Source organism: Agelaius phoeniceus, chromosome Z (assembly GCF_051311805.1).
Source record: "Agelaius phoeniceus isolate bAgePho1 chromosome Z, bAgePho1.hap1, whole genome shotgun sequence".
Classification (NCBI taxonomy): Eukaryota; Metazoa; Chordata; class Aves; order Passeriformes; family Icteridae; genus Agelaius; species Agelaius phoeniceus.
This window is the reverse complement of record NC_135303.1, coordinates 21,821,286-21,835,136: the sequence shown is the minus strand read 5'-3', so window position 1 is coordinate 21,835,136 and position 13,851 is coordinate 21,821,286. Positions and strand designations below refer to the sequence as shown.

The 13,851-nt window shown below is 36.0% G+C and overlaps 1 protein-coding gene across 3 annotated transcripts; it reads left to right on the top strand.

Annotated features, from left to right (window-relative positions):
- The first annotated feature begins 2,577 nt into the window (after nucleotides 1-2,577).
- Nucleotides 2,578-13,468, top strand: CETN3 (centrin 3). Of its 3 annotated transcripts, none has more exons than XM_077172055.1 (6): nucleotides 2,578-2,722; nucleotides 4,786-4,921; nucleotides 6,637-6,718; nucleotides 9,271-9,462; nucleotides 10,426-10,455; nucleotides 13,023-13,468. In XM_077172055.1, the coding sequence occupies exons 1-6, from the start codon at nucleotides 2,706-2,708 to the stop codon at nucleotides 13,064-13,066; spliced, it is 501 nt and encodes a 166-aa protein (XP_077028170.1). In that variant the 5' UTR covers nucleotides 2,578-2,705; the 3' UTR covers nucleotides 13,067-13,468. The 3 variants fall into 3 exon arrangements, with proteins under 3 accessions (XP_077028170.1, XP_077028169.1, XP_054507520.1); XM_077172054.1 differs by having other exon boundaries at nucleotides 6,637-6,751; XM_054651545.2 differs by lacking the exon at nucleotides 10,426-10,455 and having other exon boundaries at nucleotides 6,637-6,751.
- The last annotated feature ends 383 nt before the right edge of the window (nucleotides 13,469-13,851 follow it).

Below are 13,851 nucleotides of genomic sequence, written 5' to 3'. Positions count from 1 at the left end.
CAAAAACCCAAACAAACAAACAACAACAACAAAAAAAAACTTAGAAGGACCTGACATGGAAAAAGGCTCAGAAACTTAGGCAACACTTCTGCAATTGTGCCAGGTATTTCCCAGGAGTTTGGTCCAGATGCACAAAGAAATGCATTCACAATCATCAAACTGGCAATGATACTTGGTATGTTTTTAATATGGCTTTGTACTTTTACATATGATTTGTTCTAAGAGTGACATGAACAGAACTCTCTTGACTTGCATGAAATCTTGCCCAACTTCTCCTTTAAAAAATTCAGGATTAATTTAATTACAGTTCTGATATGTGATCTGATTTTGAGCAGTTGGGATGAGGTTTATAGTCTTCTGCACACTCAAATTCAGTTTAGGACAACAGAGTGGTAGGATAGTTTCAAATACTAATAAAATTAGGACTACAGAAGAATTTATTTTCACTCAAAGGGAAGACAGACCTGGCAGACAGCCCCACAAATGACTTTTTAAAAGCAATAGATGAGTTTGAAAATTAAGTAAAAGCCAGTAGCATCTTTAAGTATATTTCATTATTAATTATTTTCCTTATTGAGCTGGCAATATGTATGCGTGAGGAACAGGCAAGTGCTATTCTAACTTACCAACTCTATTCATAAGAGGTCATTTTAGGACGGGTTTATCCAACTTTGAAAATGCAAGGATTTATAAGTCACTGCTACTACCACCATATTTTTAGATATTATTATTTGAGCCTGTCTTTTCTCTTTGGAATTCTTTGCATCTCTATTTCACATGCAGTATGAGCACTGCTGCTAACTTAAATCAATGTACGAAGAATGGAACTTTGGTTTCTGGAGCAACTTTTTAGCTTATAAATTTAGAAGTAGGGACCTGAATGTGGATCTCCAGTTCCCAGAAGCACACACAGACTATCAGTATCAGGTATTTCACTCTGCTTGACACAGAGCAGCCAGGGCACGGGTACACCGTGAGAGAGGACAACTTGGAAGCGAAGCGCAGTCACAACACAGGCAGGGATTGTGACCTCCCTGCAGAGTAACTTGACCTGTAAGCAGCCCAGTGACTGTAGACAATGGCAAGGTAATGACTCAAGTTCGTGGCCAGGCCACGAACTCTGGTATGTCAGCAAGAGCAGCACACAGTACAAGAACAGGAATAACCCCAGTACAGCTCAGGCAAGAACCAAGGGCTCCTATGCTGAGATCCAGGATCAGCATGCAGAGGAAGTGAGAGTGGGGATGAATCAGCGCAATTTGGGGCTCTTGGTGCAGTTGGGGGCTCCTGGTGCTACTTTCCCACACTTCACTCACCATTTGGTTAATGCTTCCTGTGAAAAATGCATGTATTTTATGATTGGCTTTTCGCAAATATTAAAATGAATATTATATGTGTTGTGTTAGAAAGTAATGCTGTATTAGTTTTCTTAAGTACTGTGTTAAATAAGTTTTAGGTTATAAAATGTTAAAATAGAAACGATGCTATGTAAGATACTTTTCTAAAAAAGAAAGGACTCGCAGTGAGATAGCAGCCACAGGACACCTAAATCTTTCAGAGAAGAAGAATTTATGGCCCTCTTATCAGAAGAAACGAACTTCTTCCCGCCTCGAAGGCGCTGTTAGGATTTGAAGGAAGAAGTTGACAATTACCAGACAGAATCCTGTATTTGAATGGAATTTATGCATCATGTATGAGGGGTATGAATATGCAACAGGCTATTGTTTTTAAGGGTTAATCCTTTGTTAACAGGTGTCCTTTTTCAGGCTCGTGATGCCCAGAAAAAGGTACCCGGACGTCTGTAACTCTTTGTCTTTATTGTCTCATATTGTCCTAATTCAGTTTGTCCAAATTATTATTACTTTAATTGTATTACTATTTTTATAACCAATTTATTACTATTAAACTTTTAAAAATTTTAAAAACAAGTGATTGGCGTTTTTAACAAATGCATTAATGTTCATTGGCTTCAGGTTACATAGCTCTAGTATTAATTATTATTCTATCTTCTGTGTGTTAATTATTCTCTTACTTCCCATGCTAATTAGTCCACATGCCCAGTCCTTGAGTCGGTGGGTAGCTTGGTAAGTGGTCTGCTGGAGCTGATTCAGCACAGTTGCTGAGTTGCCTTTAATAATTTCTTCCGTATTTTGGGGGTTCTGCCAAATTGTGGCCAAGAAATTCTGAATTGTTTGTCTGACATCACTGAAACACGTCGTGCGCTAGACCTTAACAAGGAAATTCCAACAAAAGATTTTTCTTTATAACGCCTGGACATCACTTTAAGCTTGCTTTGTAGCGTCTATCTGTTTCAAGAATTAAATCTCCTTTCTTGTTGATTAGGTTTGAAAATCAAGATCAAACATCAAGAAACATCCTTCCTTAGGAAAACTTTCTCATATTGCCCGTTTCGCAGCCGAAACGGCTCAGCGGCCAAAGGCGCTGCCGCGAGCCATCGCCAGCTCAGAGCAGGGACAGCCCCTTCCGCGCTGAGTGGCAGGATCTCAGCCAATAGCAGAGCGCCTAGGACTCGCAGGCGGGAGTTTATCGACCCTCGGCCAATCAGACATAGGTAATTGGTGGGGGCGCGGCTTGAACGGCGTCGTCCAGGGCAGGAGCGCGGCGTTGCTGGGGCTCGGACGCGGCCGGGCCGTGCGGAGGGGAGGGGGCGCGTTTGCCGGACCCGGCTTCCCGGCAGCGGCACGATGAGCCTGGCCCTCAGGTCGGTACGAGCACGGCGCTTTCCTGCTTCCCCCGCTCGGGAGCGCGGGTGGGGATCCCTCCGGGCCGTCCCCCGTTCGGGAGCTGTTGGCGTAAGGCGGGGCGCGTCAGGCCGTGGCGGGGCCTGGGTCATCCCCGACCACCAGCCGGTCACATCTGATCCGTTTGGCGCGGCCGGGGGCGGATCAGGCTCGTCTCTCTGGCGGAAGAGGGAAGGGTGGGAAGGGTCCGGCGCGTCTGGCCTTGAGAGGTTTGCTTCTGAGTTGTCTGATGTGCTTTCAAAAGGCCTGTGAATAGGCATAAAGTTAAATGGCTCGGCTTTGTTTTGTTTATAAATTCTGATTTAGTAGCTGTTGTATAAAGGAGCCTGGCTTATGAATCCCACTACCTGGCAAATACTTGTCTTCAAGTGTAATTAATACGCTTTCATAGCAACTGTTATCCTTAATTTTCAAGTCTAAGAACTTCATGCTTAGTATGGTTAAAGTAGTTGCAGAAGTGGCACTGAACTGCTTATATTTGAGTACTGCTTTTTCTTTTGATAAATTATTTTATGCTAAGCACTAAATGAACACGTAAGTACTCAGACTGCTCTTTCAGAAGAGTTCGGTATTAATCTGCTTTCAGATTTATAAATTGATTTCTTCATCGTAGCTCACAAAATCTGGGCTCCCTAGATCTGAACTACCCTAACTACGTAGCTAGCTCAGAGTTATTTTAGTCCTTTCAAGAGCTGTAGTAATCCAAAGCCTGTGTGAAATCTTACTGTCTCAATTGGTCTGTTAAAGAGATCTTACTTTTTGAGGGTATTGTGGTTTGAAGCAGGTTCAGCTTCTGCAGCTTGCATTTTTCTTGTCTGTATTTGGGATTTTTGCTTCAGTAGTTGTTAAAAGCTAGATAAGTGTTTAAGCTTAGGATTTGATTAAAATTAGCAAATTGTCAACAATGAAGGGTATAAAGTAGCTTATTAGAGGGGATTTAGAAAAATAATCTTGCAGTTTTCTGATTAGTAATCTTTATGCATTCTACACTAGGTGATACAGCACTCATTCTGCTTCTAGTGCAAAAGGACAAATGAGAATAAAAAAATATTCCTGAGAGTATAACAAAAACTATACAGTAATTTAGGTTAGGAGGGACTTCCGGAAGTCATCTAGTCCAGCACCTTCTACATAAAGCTGGCTGAGGACGCTAAGCACCTTTTATAGTCAGGTTCAAAAAATTTCTGATGATGGAGACTCCTTCCCAGTGGAACTGTTCTAGCATGTCACCATATGCACTGGGAAAATCGTTTCCCTTAGATCCAGCTGCAGTTTCTCCTCCAGCTGCAATTCTTTCCCTTAAAATTTGTAGCTATTGTCTCTTGTCCTTTTACTATGCTCCTCTAAAAACATAAGCTTATTCCTAGACTAGCCAAAGAAAAGGGGGCTGTCTTTGAGCAAGATTTGCTGATTTGGAGGGCTTTTCTCTTTTGTATATACCAAAACAGAGCGAAAGATCTTCAAAACAATATGTATGTGTGGGATCTAAGGGATTTAAAAAAAATCCTGCAAGTATTATTTATCTAAGAACCGTTACAGGCAACAAAGCTGATTTGTAGCACCTAATGCTAGCTTTAGTAGCTAGACTGTCTGGCCTAGTTTGGCTTCCCCTGGCCTGTCAGTGCCCAAATTTATTTTATTTTTTTTAAGCTACAGTGTAGAAACGAACTGTTTTCATGAGTTGTATAATTTCAATTGCTAATCTAGTTTGTAACCTCAAGAAGACTTTTTCACTTTTTCTACCTTCTTTTTTTTTGTTGTTGTTATTGTTACTGCTTATTAACAAAAATGCCTCTGCTGGTTTTATTTTGGGTGGCAGATGGGAGGTGTCATTCAGATTTCACAAGGTAATTGTCTATTTCTAAAGTTATTTTAAACTGGGAATACAAGCTGGGAAAATACTGACTAGGTAAGGTGGTGATTCCTAAAATTATGGTGAGTTTCTTATTGGAGGAAAAGGTTATCTACAGTGTCATCTTCCCAGTAGAAATCTGTTACACTACGTTTCCTTTTCTTTATATAGGAATGAGCTCTCAGTAGACAAAACTAAAAAGAAGAAAAGAAGAGAACTGACTGAGGAACAGAAGCAAGAAATTAAAGATGCCTTTGAATTGTTTGATACAGACAAGGATAGAGCGATAAATTATCATGAATTAAAGGTAGAAGTTTCTTTTCATTTAAGCAATTTTATAGCAGATAATATATCTGTTCCATAGTGATTTCTTAAGATCCTGGCTATATCTTTAAAAACTTCCTTCAAGATGTGTTGCTGGGTTAAAGGAGCAAAGGAAAAAATAAAGAACAAATGGGAAATATTCTGTTGGTGTAAGAATAAGATTTTCTTCCCACTTTATATACTTCATGTGCAACAGAATTGCTACAGCATTCTAAATAACCCTGGTATAATTGTTGACCTGGGATAAGCTTGGACAGATAGAAAAACTGTCCAAGGATAAGCTTGGACAGAGGGAAAAACTCTTGAAAAACTGTTTGATTATTTTTAAAGACACTGTATAACTTAAAGCTTGGTGTTGGTTTCAGATGTGAAAGTAAAAGATGTAAATTAAATTTGTAAAACTGTTGACTACAAGCCAAAGCTTACCTGTATTTTTCAAAAGAAAGCCTATGATTTGTAGGAATAAGGTGTGCTTTTTGAGGGAGGTTCAGTAGTTGCCCTTCCCAAAGAAGGATGCTCCTTACAATAGCTATTAGCAGATGGAGTTTAGGATGTATTTCTAGGTAATGCCTCCCACAGAAAGTCTACAGAGTAGTAAGTGGGGTTCACTAAATTCACCTTAAATCTTCTATGCATTTTTATTCTAATTAAGACATCAAGAACAAAAAGTAGCTTTGGAGAGGCCAGTGTTTCAGTCACATATAGAGTGAGATTTTTTATTTTTTTTTTAAAGAATGCCTACTTCAGTGTATTGGCTCTATAGTGTGGCTCTACCAAGTAATTTGAAGAAGGAGAAAAGTCTTATTTATACTTAATTTGCTGCTACAGGAGTGTGTTAGGTAGAGCAATTACCTTCTCTTTATTTCATAGTTCACTTATTTTATCTTTGCTGGAAGTCACTATGACTAGGGTTGTGCTGGGCATTCTCTTGGTTACGGTTACGCTTTTTCTGGTTATGGTATGCTTTGAATTCCCATCATTTATTATTACTTGAAAAGCTCTTTCTTAGCTGTCTAACCAAATATTATCACCCTGAAGCTTATACTGTGAAAGAGCAGAAACACATAAAGAAAAAAATTACTTGTCTCCTGTACAAAAAATCAGCATATATTGAATAATTACTTCAGGGGTATTCCATATGTGGCTAGCCTGTATTCATCAGTTTGGAGGACGTTAGGGGTGCTGTGTGCTGAGCAATTGCCTTCTGAGGTGAAATGGGAAACTAAATGTGGACTTCTACACTAATGGAAAAGTAAAATGTAGGTTGGCTTCTGTGGCTAGAAAAGCAGTTAAAAGTCTTGTAGGACCTGTAAATCCATGCACATACAGTTGCATACAATTTGCAGAATGACTTCCAGTTTTGTCTTAAGAAGATAAGATTTTGAAATGGTTTTAGAGATGAGGAATAAATTTACTTGTCCTGAGATGGATTTGGTCCAGTCCGTAAAATCCCTGAAAATGCAAAGTTTTGGTTTTTTTTCTCACTGTAATTGGATGTTCCATTTCTTAATAGTAGTTCTAAATGGTTTTAATATCCCAACCTCTTTTATTTTTATTTATTTATTTATTATTGTTACTAAACCATTGATATGCTCTTTCTCTCTTGGAAAGAAGGTAATAAATGAAATAAAAAGGAAAACCTATTAAATGTTTATTTTGATCCTTATCTATGATTGCACTTCCATTTTATTCCAAAAGGTGGCAATGAGAGCCTTGGGTTTTGATGTGAAAAAAGCTGATGTCCTGAAAATACTTAAAGATTATGATCGCGAATCAACAGGCAAGATCACTTTTGAAGATTTTAATGAAGTTGGTATGTGTTTGATTGTGTTTCTACCTATAGAGATATTTAGCCTATAATAGTGAGTACAATTTCAAAGCTGTACTTTGTGGGCTTTTTCAATTATTTAAGAAATAGAAGTGGGAGATTTCATTTAATACTTTGTTTAATATAGGTCAATAGTAAAGGAAGATAAATACTTGTTTGCTGAATTCTTAATTTGATATGTAGAGATGAAAGCTACAGTATAAAAGGAAGTAGGGTATCAATCTCTTTCAATCTCTTTCAAGCTTAAACAGAGGAATTAATGCTAGTTTAAAGTGTAGATGTTCTTGTCCTGTTCATGATCTCTGTAAAATTCTCCCTGCTGTGGAAAAGATATTTGGCGTTGAATTTCATGAGAAGGAATGCATACACAGACAAGCAAACTACAGACTTCATATATAAAGAAGATTAGAGAAATTGAAATATTAGATTTTAAATATTGTTCAAGAATTTTCAACTGCTGATAGAGCCAGTAGCACTAGTTGTGTCTTCCATCTGAAATTTGCATATTGTGAAATTTCATGTACTTTGAGTTTGTGGTGATCTACAGAATTTTAAGACTTGATGTTTCTTTAAAGATTTTCGGGGATTTTTGTTATGCATAATTTATGCTTTTGCATACAATTTATGTTTACCAAAAAACAATCTGTGTGGGTTTATATTTCTAGCTTATTACGTTCATTATAGTTCATTATGCTCATGATAGTCCATTTCTTCAAGGTATTTTATTTCTGGAGATTTTATGGAACAAAACACCCAAATCCCCAGTACTTGCTCTTGGCTACAAATAGCAATCATCTTAATGTATCAAAAGAATTAGTGATTGAAATGTGGCAGCATTTAATTATTTTACAGGTTAGTACTGGACAAAATATCTTGTTAATGACAGGTAATATTTTTATAGTTATATTCAAAGTTAGAGAACATTATTTTTGGGTCTTTTCTGATTTATAAAGTCTATGTGGAAGTATTAGGAAGAAAATTAGTGTATTGATTTCATAGTAACACTGGTCTTAAAATTGCATATTATATTATGTAATATTATATAAAATTAATATACTGTAATTACCATGCAATTACTTTTTAAATTCCCGATGCCCAGTCATGTTCATTGTTTTCTTGTTCTGTCCTGGCTGTCAATATCAAGTGTCATTAAGTGGTGCAAGAAGCCAGGAAATTCATGTAGAAAGTACAGTATATACTTAGAAGGGGATTGAACCTGTTGGAAAACTTGAGTTGAAGTAGCGTATTGCTGTGGTGCCATATGACTGACACAGAATTAAATACGATATCACTTCTAACAGAAAGACTGGGGAGTAAGATAAAATAGCTTATTGAGACATTAACTGTGAAGAGCTGCTGAATATAGGTAAACAATTCTTGAGCCATCAATTTCTCTTAATTTAATGTTCAACTGAAATACATAAAGATGCAATTATATTTTGTCATGTATAGTTTTGTATTTAGAGACATTTTATTATTTTTCAGTTGTCTTTTTGTCACAAAAGGTAGCACTTTTCAAATTGTGTAATACTGTCATGCAGCACTGTTGTTTTAAAAGAAAATATTTAAATTTAGGGTAAATATGCAGATAAATAAACTTGATTCCTCTAGTTGGCTTGTATAAGCATGAAAAATTCTTTCCTGACAAGTTAGCTAAGCCAGAGCAGACATTCCATCTGCAGTTAGTAGCAGATGGTAAGTGGTTCTTTCTGTGCAAACAGCGTTGATGTGATTTTAAGGGCTTGATAATACAAGACTTGCCCTGCAATGCAAGACTGGTAGGTCCAAAGATGTGGAGATACATTGTTGTTGGTTGCTCTGAAGCAATTGCTTCATATTTCATGAGGCAAGTTTGTATTTTCTGTTGCAGAAACTGACAAATGGTTGTCTTGAAAAGAATAATAAAGGTTGAAGAATCCTTTCAGAATAAACATGTTGTAATTCATAGCAGCATCCTCTTCACAGCCCCTGTGCTTAGTCTTTTTTTGTTTTCAGGTTTGGGGGTGCTGGGATGTGATCAGTTGCTTGGTTATGGGGGCTTTTTGTGTTAGTGTGGTTTTATTTTTAAAAGAAAGATTCTGTGTGGAACCTACTGTTTCAGTGTTCTCTCCAGCTCAAAATTCTCTCCTGATGAAAACATGTAAAGTAAAAAAAATTCACACCTTCATCTAAAAGAGTTGATGGTGGTTTTTTTCTGAAAATTTGGAATTTTGAAAGAGAGGCATCTTTTGTATACTTTAAATTCCTATTGGAAAATGTGTGGAAAGTGTGATTGAACTGCCATGCAGCTTTCTACGGCAGCAGTTATGTCCCCAAGAGCAACTCAACTTGGGAAAACAGAGGTGAGAAAGAGAGGTCAGGCAACAGCCAAACAAATATTGAATTCTATAGAAATGTAAGAGCAGGTGAAATCAGTGTGTTCTTCATATTGTCCTAGTTTGCAAAGGTCATTCTGAGTTTACCTTTTTGAATTTTTTAGTCTAACTTAAGTATCCTTTTTGCAGTGACAGATTGGATACTGGACAGAGACCCTCAAGAAGAAATACTCAAGGCATTCAAATTGTTTGATGATGATGACTCTGGTAAAATAAGTTTGAGAAACCTGCGCCGGGTTGCTAGAGAATTGGGTGAAAATATGTCTGATGAAGAACTGCGGGCTATGATTGAAGAATTTGATAAGGATGGAGATGGAGAAAGTACGTGTTGGCAAATACAACACCCTATCATCTTGTTCTTAATTTTGTTCTCTTTTTAGGTGTTATTTTGTTGTGAAAATGTCCTCTTTCATTTCCTTCTAGACTACTTTCATCTTAGTTTCTTCTTCATCATCTCATAATTTAGTTTACAAATAATGCAGACAATTGCTTTTGACAGCTACTAATCCTTGAGTTTAAGAATTGATTCACCACCAACTCTTACTCAGCCCAATGTCTATTTAAAAAGATGGGTGAAAGTGTAGTTGAAGGTAGAAGTAAGAGAGATTCTGTGTACCTACATTACATTTTTATTTCCTTATTAATCAGTAAAAGCAATAAAGTGCTGAGAGAAAGATTTTTGGTCACTTACTCAATGTATTTTAAGTGGCAATGTGTCATTGTTGTGGTTTCAGCACTAGTTATGGAGCATTAAGCTAATAAATCATGCTGGAAGTAGCCTGGGTCTATGTAGGATCAGCTTGCATGACTCCTTAACATACTTCTGATTCTTGGAGTGCTGAAAAGCATAGTGTGAAAAACGGCTCTGCAACTGACAAAGTCAATACAGAGTAGGCTACAGAAGGAACTTACTAGGTAGATAAAGAATGAATTAGCAAATCAAGTTTGATACTATGTGTGTTAAATCACTGTGAAAACTGAAACTTAAAGCGTTTTTCATTATCTTCAAAACAACCTTATTTTTACATTAGAAACCTTAATACCTGAATTTTGAAGATCACTCACTTAAAGATCTTGCACATAAAGACTGTATCAGTCCATCAGGCACCATTCTTAGAGGGTGATGACTCATATCTTAGATTTCACTAGCAGGTCATCAGTTTTTCCTGTGACAATGATATTTATGCTTGTGGGCATATGTTGGGCTCAAAATGCACATGTACTAGTGGAAAAAATTGTGTTGTAAGCCTTTTGACAGATAGTCTTCTATGCTATTCAATGTAGGTGTTATTTTTGGAAGTCATAGCCGTAGAGGTGAGTGAAATTATAACTCTTTGTCAAATATGTTTTGTCATGTGTTGATCTCCTGGAGCTGCCAAATGAGATGTCAGAATTGTGGATCAATGTTCTTTCGTCACATTGCTATTTGGGTACTACATATGGAACATATACTGTTAGTTCCTTTCAGGAGGGTTACTGAGTCACTATTTTGTGTCAGTGCTACATCTTTTTAAATCAGATTGATCAGCTGTGACTAAGTGGCTCAGTTTTCTCTTATTCAATCATCCATTCATTGTCTTTGTTAGAGCAATCAAGCAGAAGATTGAATATGGAAGAGTGACAGCATAATTTTCATAATTTTTTTTCATAATTCATAAATTTCATAATTTTTGTTATCCTTAAAGTTCTGTGTGTTTTTTTCTTCTTTAAAGAAAACTGAGGCTGTTCCTAGCTTTTCAAGATTCATTCTGAGAAAGTTAATTATTCTGTGAATCACGATTTCATTTGTCTTCAAACACCTGGCAAATGTGGCAAAATCTTGCTGTCATCTAGTTCTCCTTCTTTTCCTGCTCTCCAAAAAAAAATTCAAACTGTTAATTGTTAGCATTTTTTATTGATATATCAAATACAGGAATAGTACCACTTTTGGTTTAAACCCTGTATTACATTTGAGAGATTGTTTTGCTCACAGTGAATTAAGGTATCTTGTATGGTACTCAGGTTACATGAACCCTTATGTTCACAGTAAAACCACTGAGCTCTACTGGTAGAGTACATTACTACACAGTTTTCTGTAAAAGAAAGTATATTTGATGTATTTTTGTCTCCCCTAATTACATAAATAATCTTACTTTGGTATTCCTGGGTTTAATAATTACTTCTGGTTTTGAGCACAACTAACTTGAAAAACTTTGTCGTGTCAGTTCATGCAATTTTGATCATCTTGTGTGGATGCAACTGTGGGAAACACTGTTCAGTCTCGTGCCTCAGATTTTTGGCACAACATTAAGACAAGTACCCAAACCCACCTCTGAAAAAATATGTACCTTTAACACTCAAGATTATAAGTCAATTTTCTCTTTCTATTAGTTCTGATTCTAGTTTGTTCTTTTATGATTACTTACGTCATGGAATTGAGGGAAATCTGGTGCCATGAAAAAACAGTGCTTCTGCTTTCATGGTGCTTAACTCATGAACAGATCCTATATCTGAAGGGGACTAACTGGGATTATTTTGGGTACTGGGAATTGTAACTACACTGCTTTTTGAAGTTTCTTTGAATGTTCCAAAATTTGTCATTACAGTGTTGTATTTCCATTTTGCAGCGTGATTTCAAGGATGTTGTAAACCAGAGAATATTTTTGAGACGATGTTTGAATTTGTGTTGTTACTATGTTACTGTGATAAAAGCTGTGGAAGTGCTTTTAAAGTCATACAGTGACAGTATTTTTGTGTCATAGGACTAGATGTAGCTATGTGATGGGCTGGTATTTCAGAGCATAGGGCCCTAAGCTAGACTAAATATACTTGTTTCCTATTTTTTTACATACATCACAGCAGGACATATTTAGGTTTTTTAATTTTTTTATTCTTTAACATAGTTGAATTTCTTTAATATTCTTCTAGCTGTGAATGTAGTTCCCTTCTTTGCAGTGCTTTGTTTAGGAACAGCTTGAGCATGTTGTCTGGGATGGATAATTGTCAGGGCTTTTTATGTGTCTTGTCTTTTCCATACCACCATCTTACTCTAATCATTCCCCAGTACAGTAATTAGTTGCAGAGTGAACATGTTCACTGGTTCACTGTTTTACTGTTTTAACATATGAGTAAGGTCAGTACCTCAGGTATAACTGCAGCAAAATAATTAATGAGCACTGATTAATGTGTTATTATGACCTTATTTCTTCAAGTGCATTTGTGTAAAATTTCTGTTTATTATAAATGAAGAATGAAGAAAGTTCAGATGGGAAAGGCTCATCAAATGTCCATTTTAAATCTATCTAATTTACTTACCAAATACAAAACAATCTTAAAATTTGTTTTGTATTTGGTAAGTGTTATAGAATGGGGAAACAGGAATAGTGTTGTTTGATCTGTGATGATAAGTTGGATGTAAATGTTTTGAATTATGATTTTAAGAATAAAACTGAATTCAGTCATAACTAACTAAGGTATTGTTGCTCGAGAATATTTATTTAATAAAAATTAGGTACCATTCTTAACATTTTTATAGACCTTTAAAATAATACTATTTTCCATAGCCATCTTACATATGGTTCTCAGAGATTTTTTTCTATCATATTTCACTTTTAGAATATTTTTTACTTTTATAATTAGAAATAATATAAGTGATTATAAGTGAGCTAGATTCTGGATTTAGTATTCCACATAATGTTGCATTCTGGTTCCATGTTTCATGAAAAAACCCTGCAAAACCCTTGTTCTAGAAGCAAATTTGTAAACACTTTTAGTAATGGATCAGATGCAACAAATACTAACAGAAAAGCCTTTACTTAAAGTACAGATATATTATTTTATTTAAGGTTTATTGCTGTTTGTCTAATGATTTTCTTTTTTTTTTTTCTTTTTTCTTTTTGCAGTCAATCAAGAAGAATTTATTGCTATTATGACTGGAGATATTTAGCATTAGAAGAAAAAAAATTAACTGACCACAAAAGGGAGGAGTTGTTGGCAGTTTCCATTACAATGTTTTGTACTTTCATTTATTTTGATAGCTGGAGTGGTGCAAAAAGTTAGGTGTCACAGGACCAAAATAAAAATGGGTTATATGCACTGATAATTCAGTACTTTGTATCATTAAATATTATCACTAGGATAATTGATGTAATATTTTACAACAAGTAAGTAATGCTGCATTTCAGAATGTTTGAGTAACTTTGTAAAATAGCCTTGTCTCAGATTTCTAAATTGTATCATATAAGAACCTTTTGAGGTTCTTGACTTTGTGTTAGCATTAGTTGTGGCCTTAGTTTTGATACATAAGGTTTGAAAAACTTCCATTTTAATAAAACATTCTTTACTACTGCTTGAAAGTGTTATTATTGTAGTAATCTGAGCTTAACTAGAAGGGACAATGAATCAGAGAAAATGTGGTTTTTTTCATTTATAAGCTTTTCTGTTCTTTTAGATGAACTGCAACATTAAGTGGGCAAGCATATGCATCTTCAAAGATGCCATTTATTAACTCTGTTACCCCTGTACTATAACAAGTGACACACAACTGTGCATGATTTCAAACATGCTTAAATCACTCCGATGTCAGCCAGCAATTCTCTCTCCAGTATCCACAATTCTGACAGTTGTGGAGACAATGACAGTGGCAAACTTCCTGCAAGCCAAGTAGTATGCTTTAGAATCTAATAGCAAAAACACCCCACGTGAAATAGAAAATGTATTTTAAAAAACCTG

Excerpts from the sequence above, each read along its gene's own strand:
- CETN3 (XM_077172054.1), top strand. Across the intron at positions 4,922-6,636 it reads TAAATTATCATGAATTAAAG|GTGGCAATGAGAGCCTTGGG; the intron begins GTAGAAGTTTCT and ends TTATTCCAAAAG. Across the intron at positions 6,752-9,270 it reads TGAAGATTTTAATGAAGTTG|TGACAGATTGGATACTGGAC; the intron begins GTATGTGTTTGA and ends TCCTTTTTGCAG.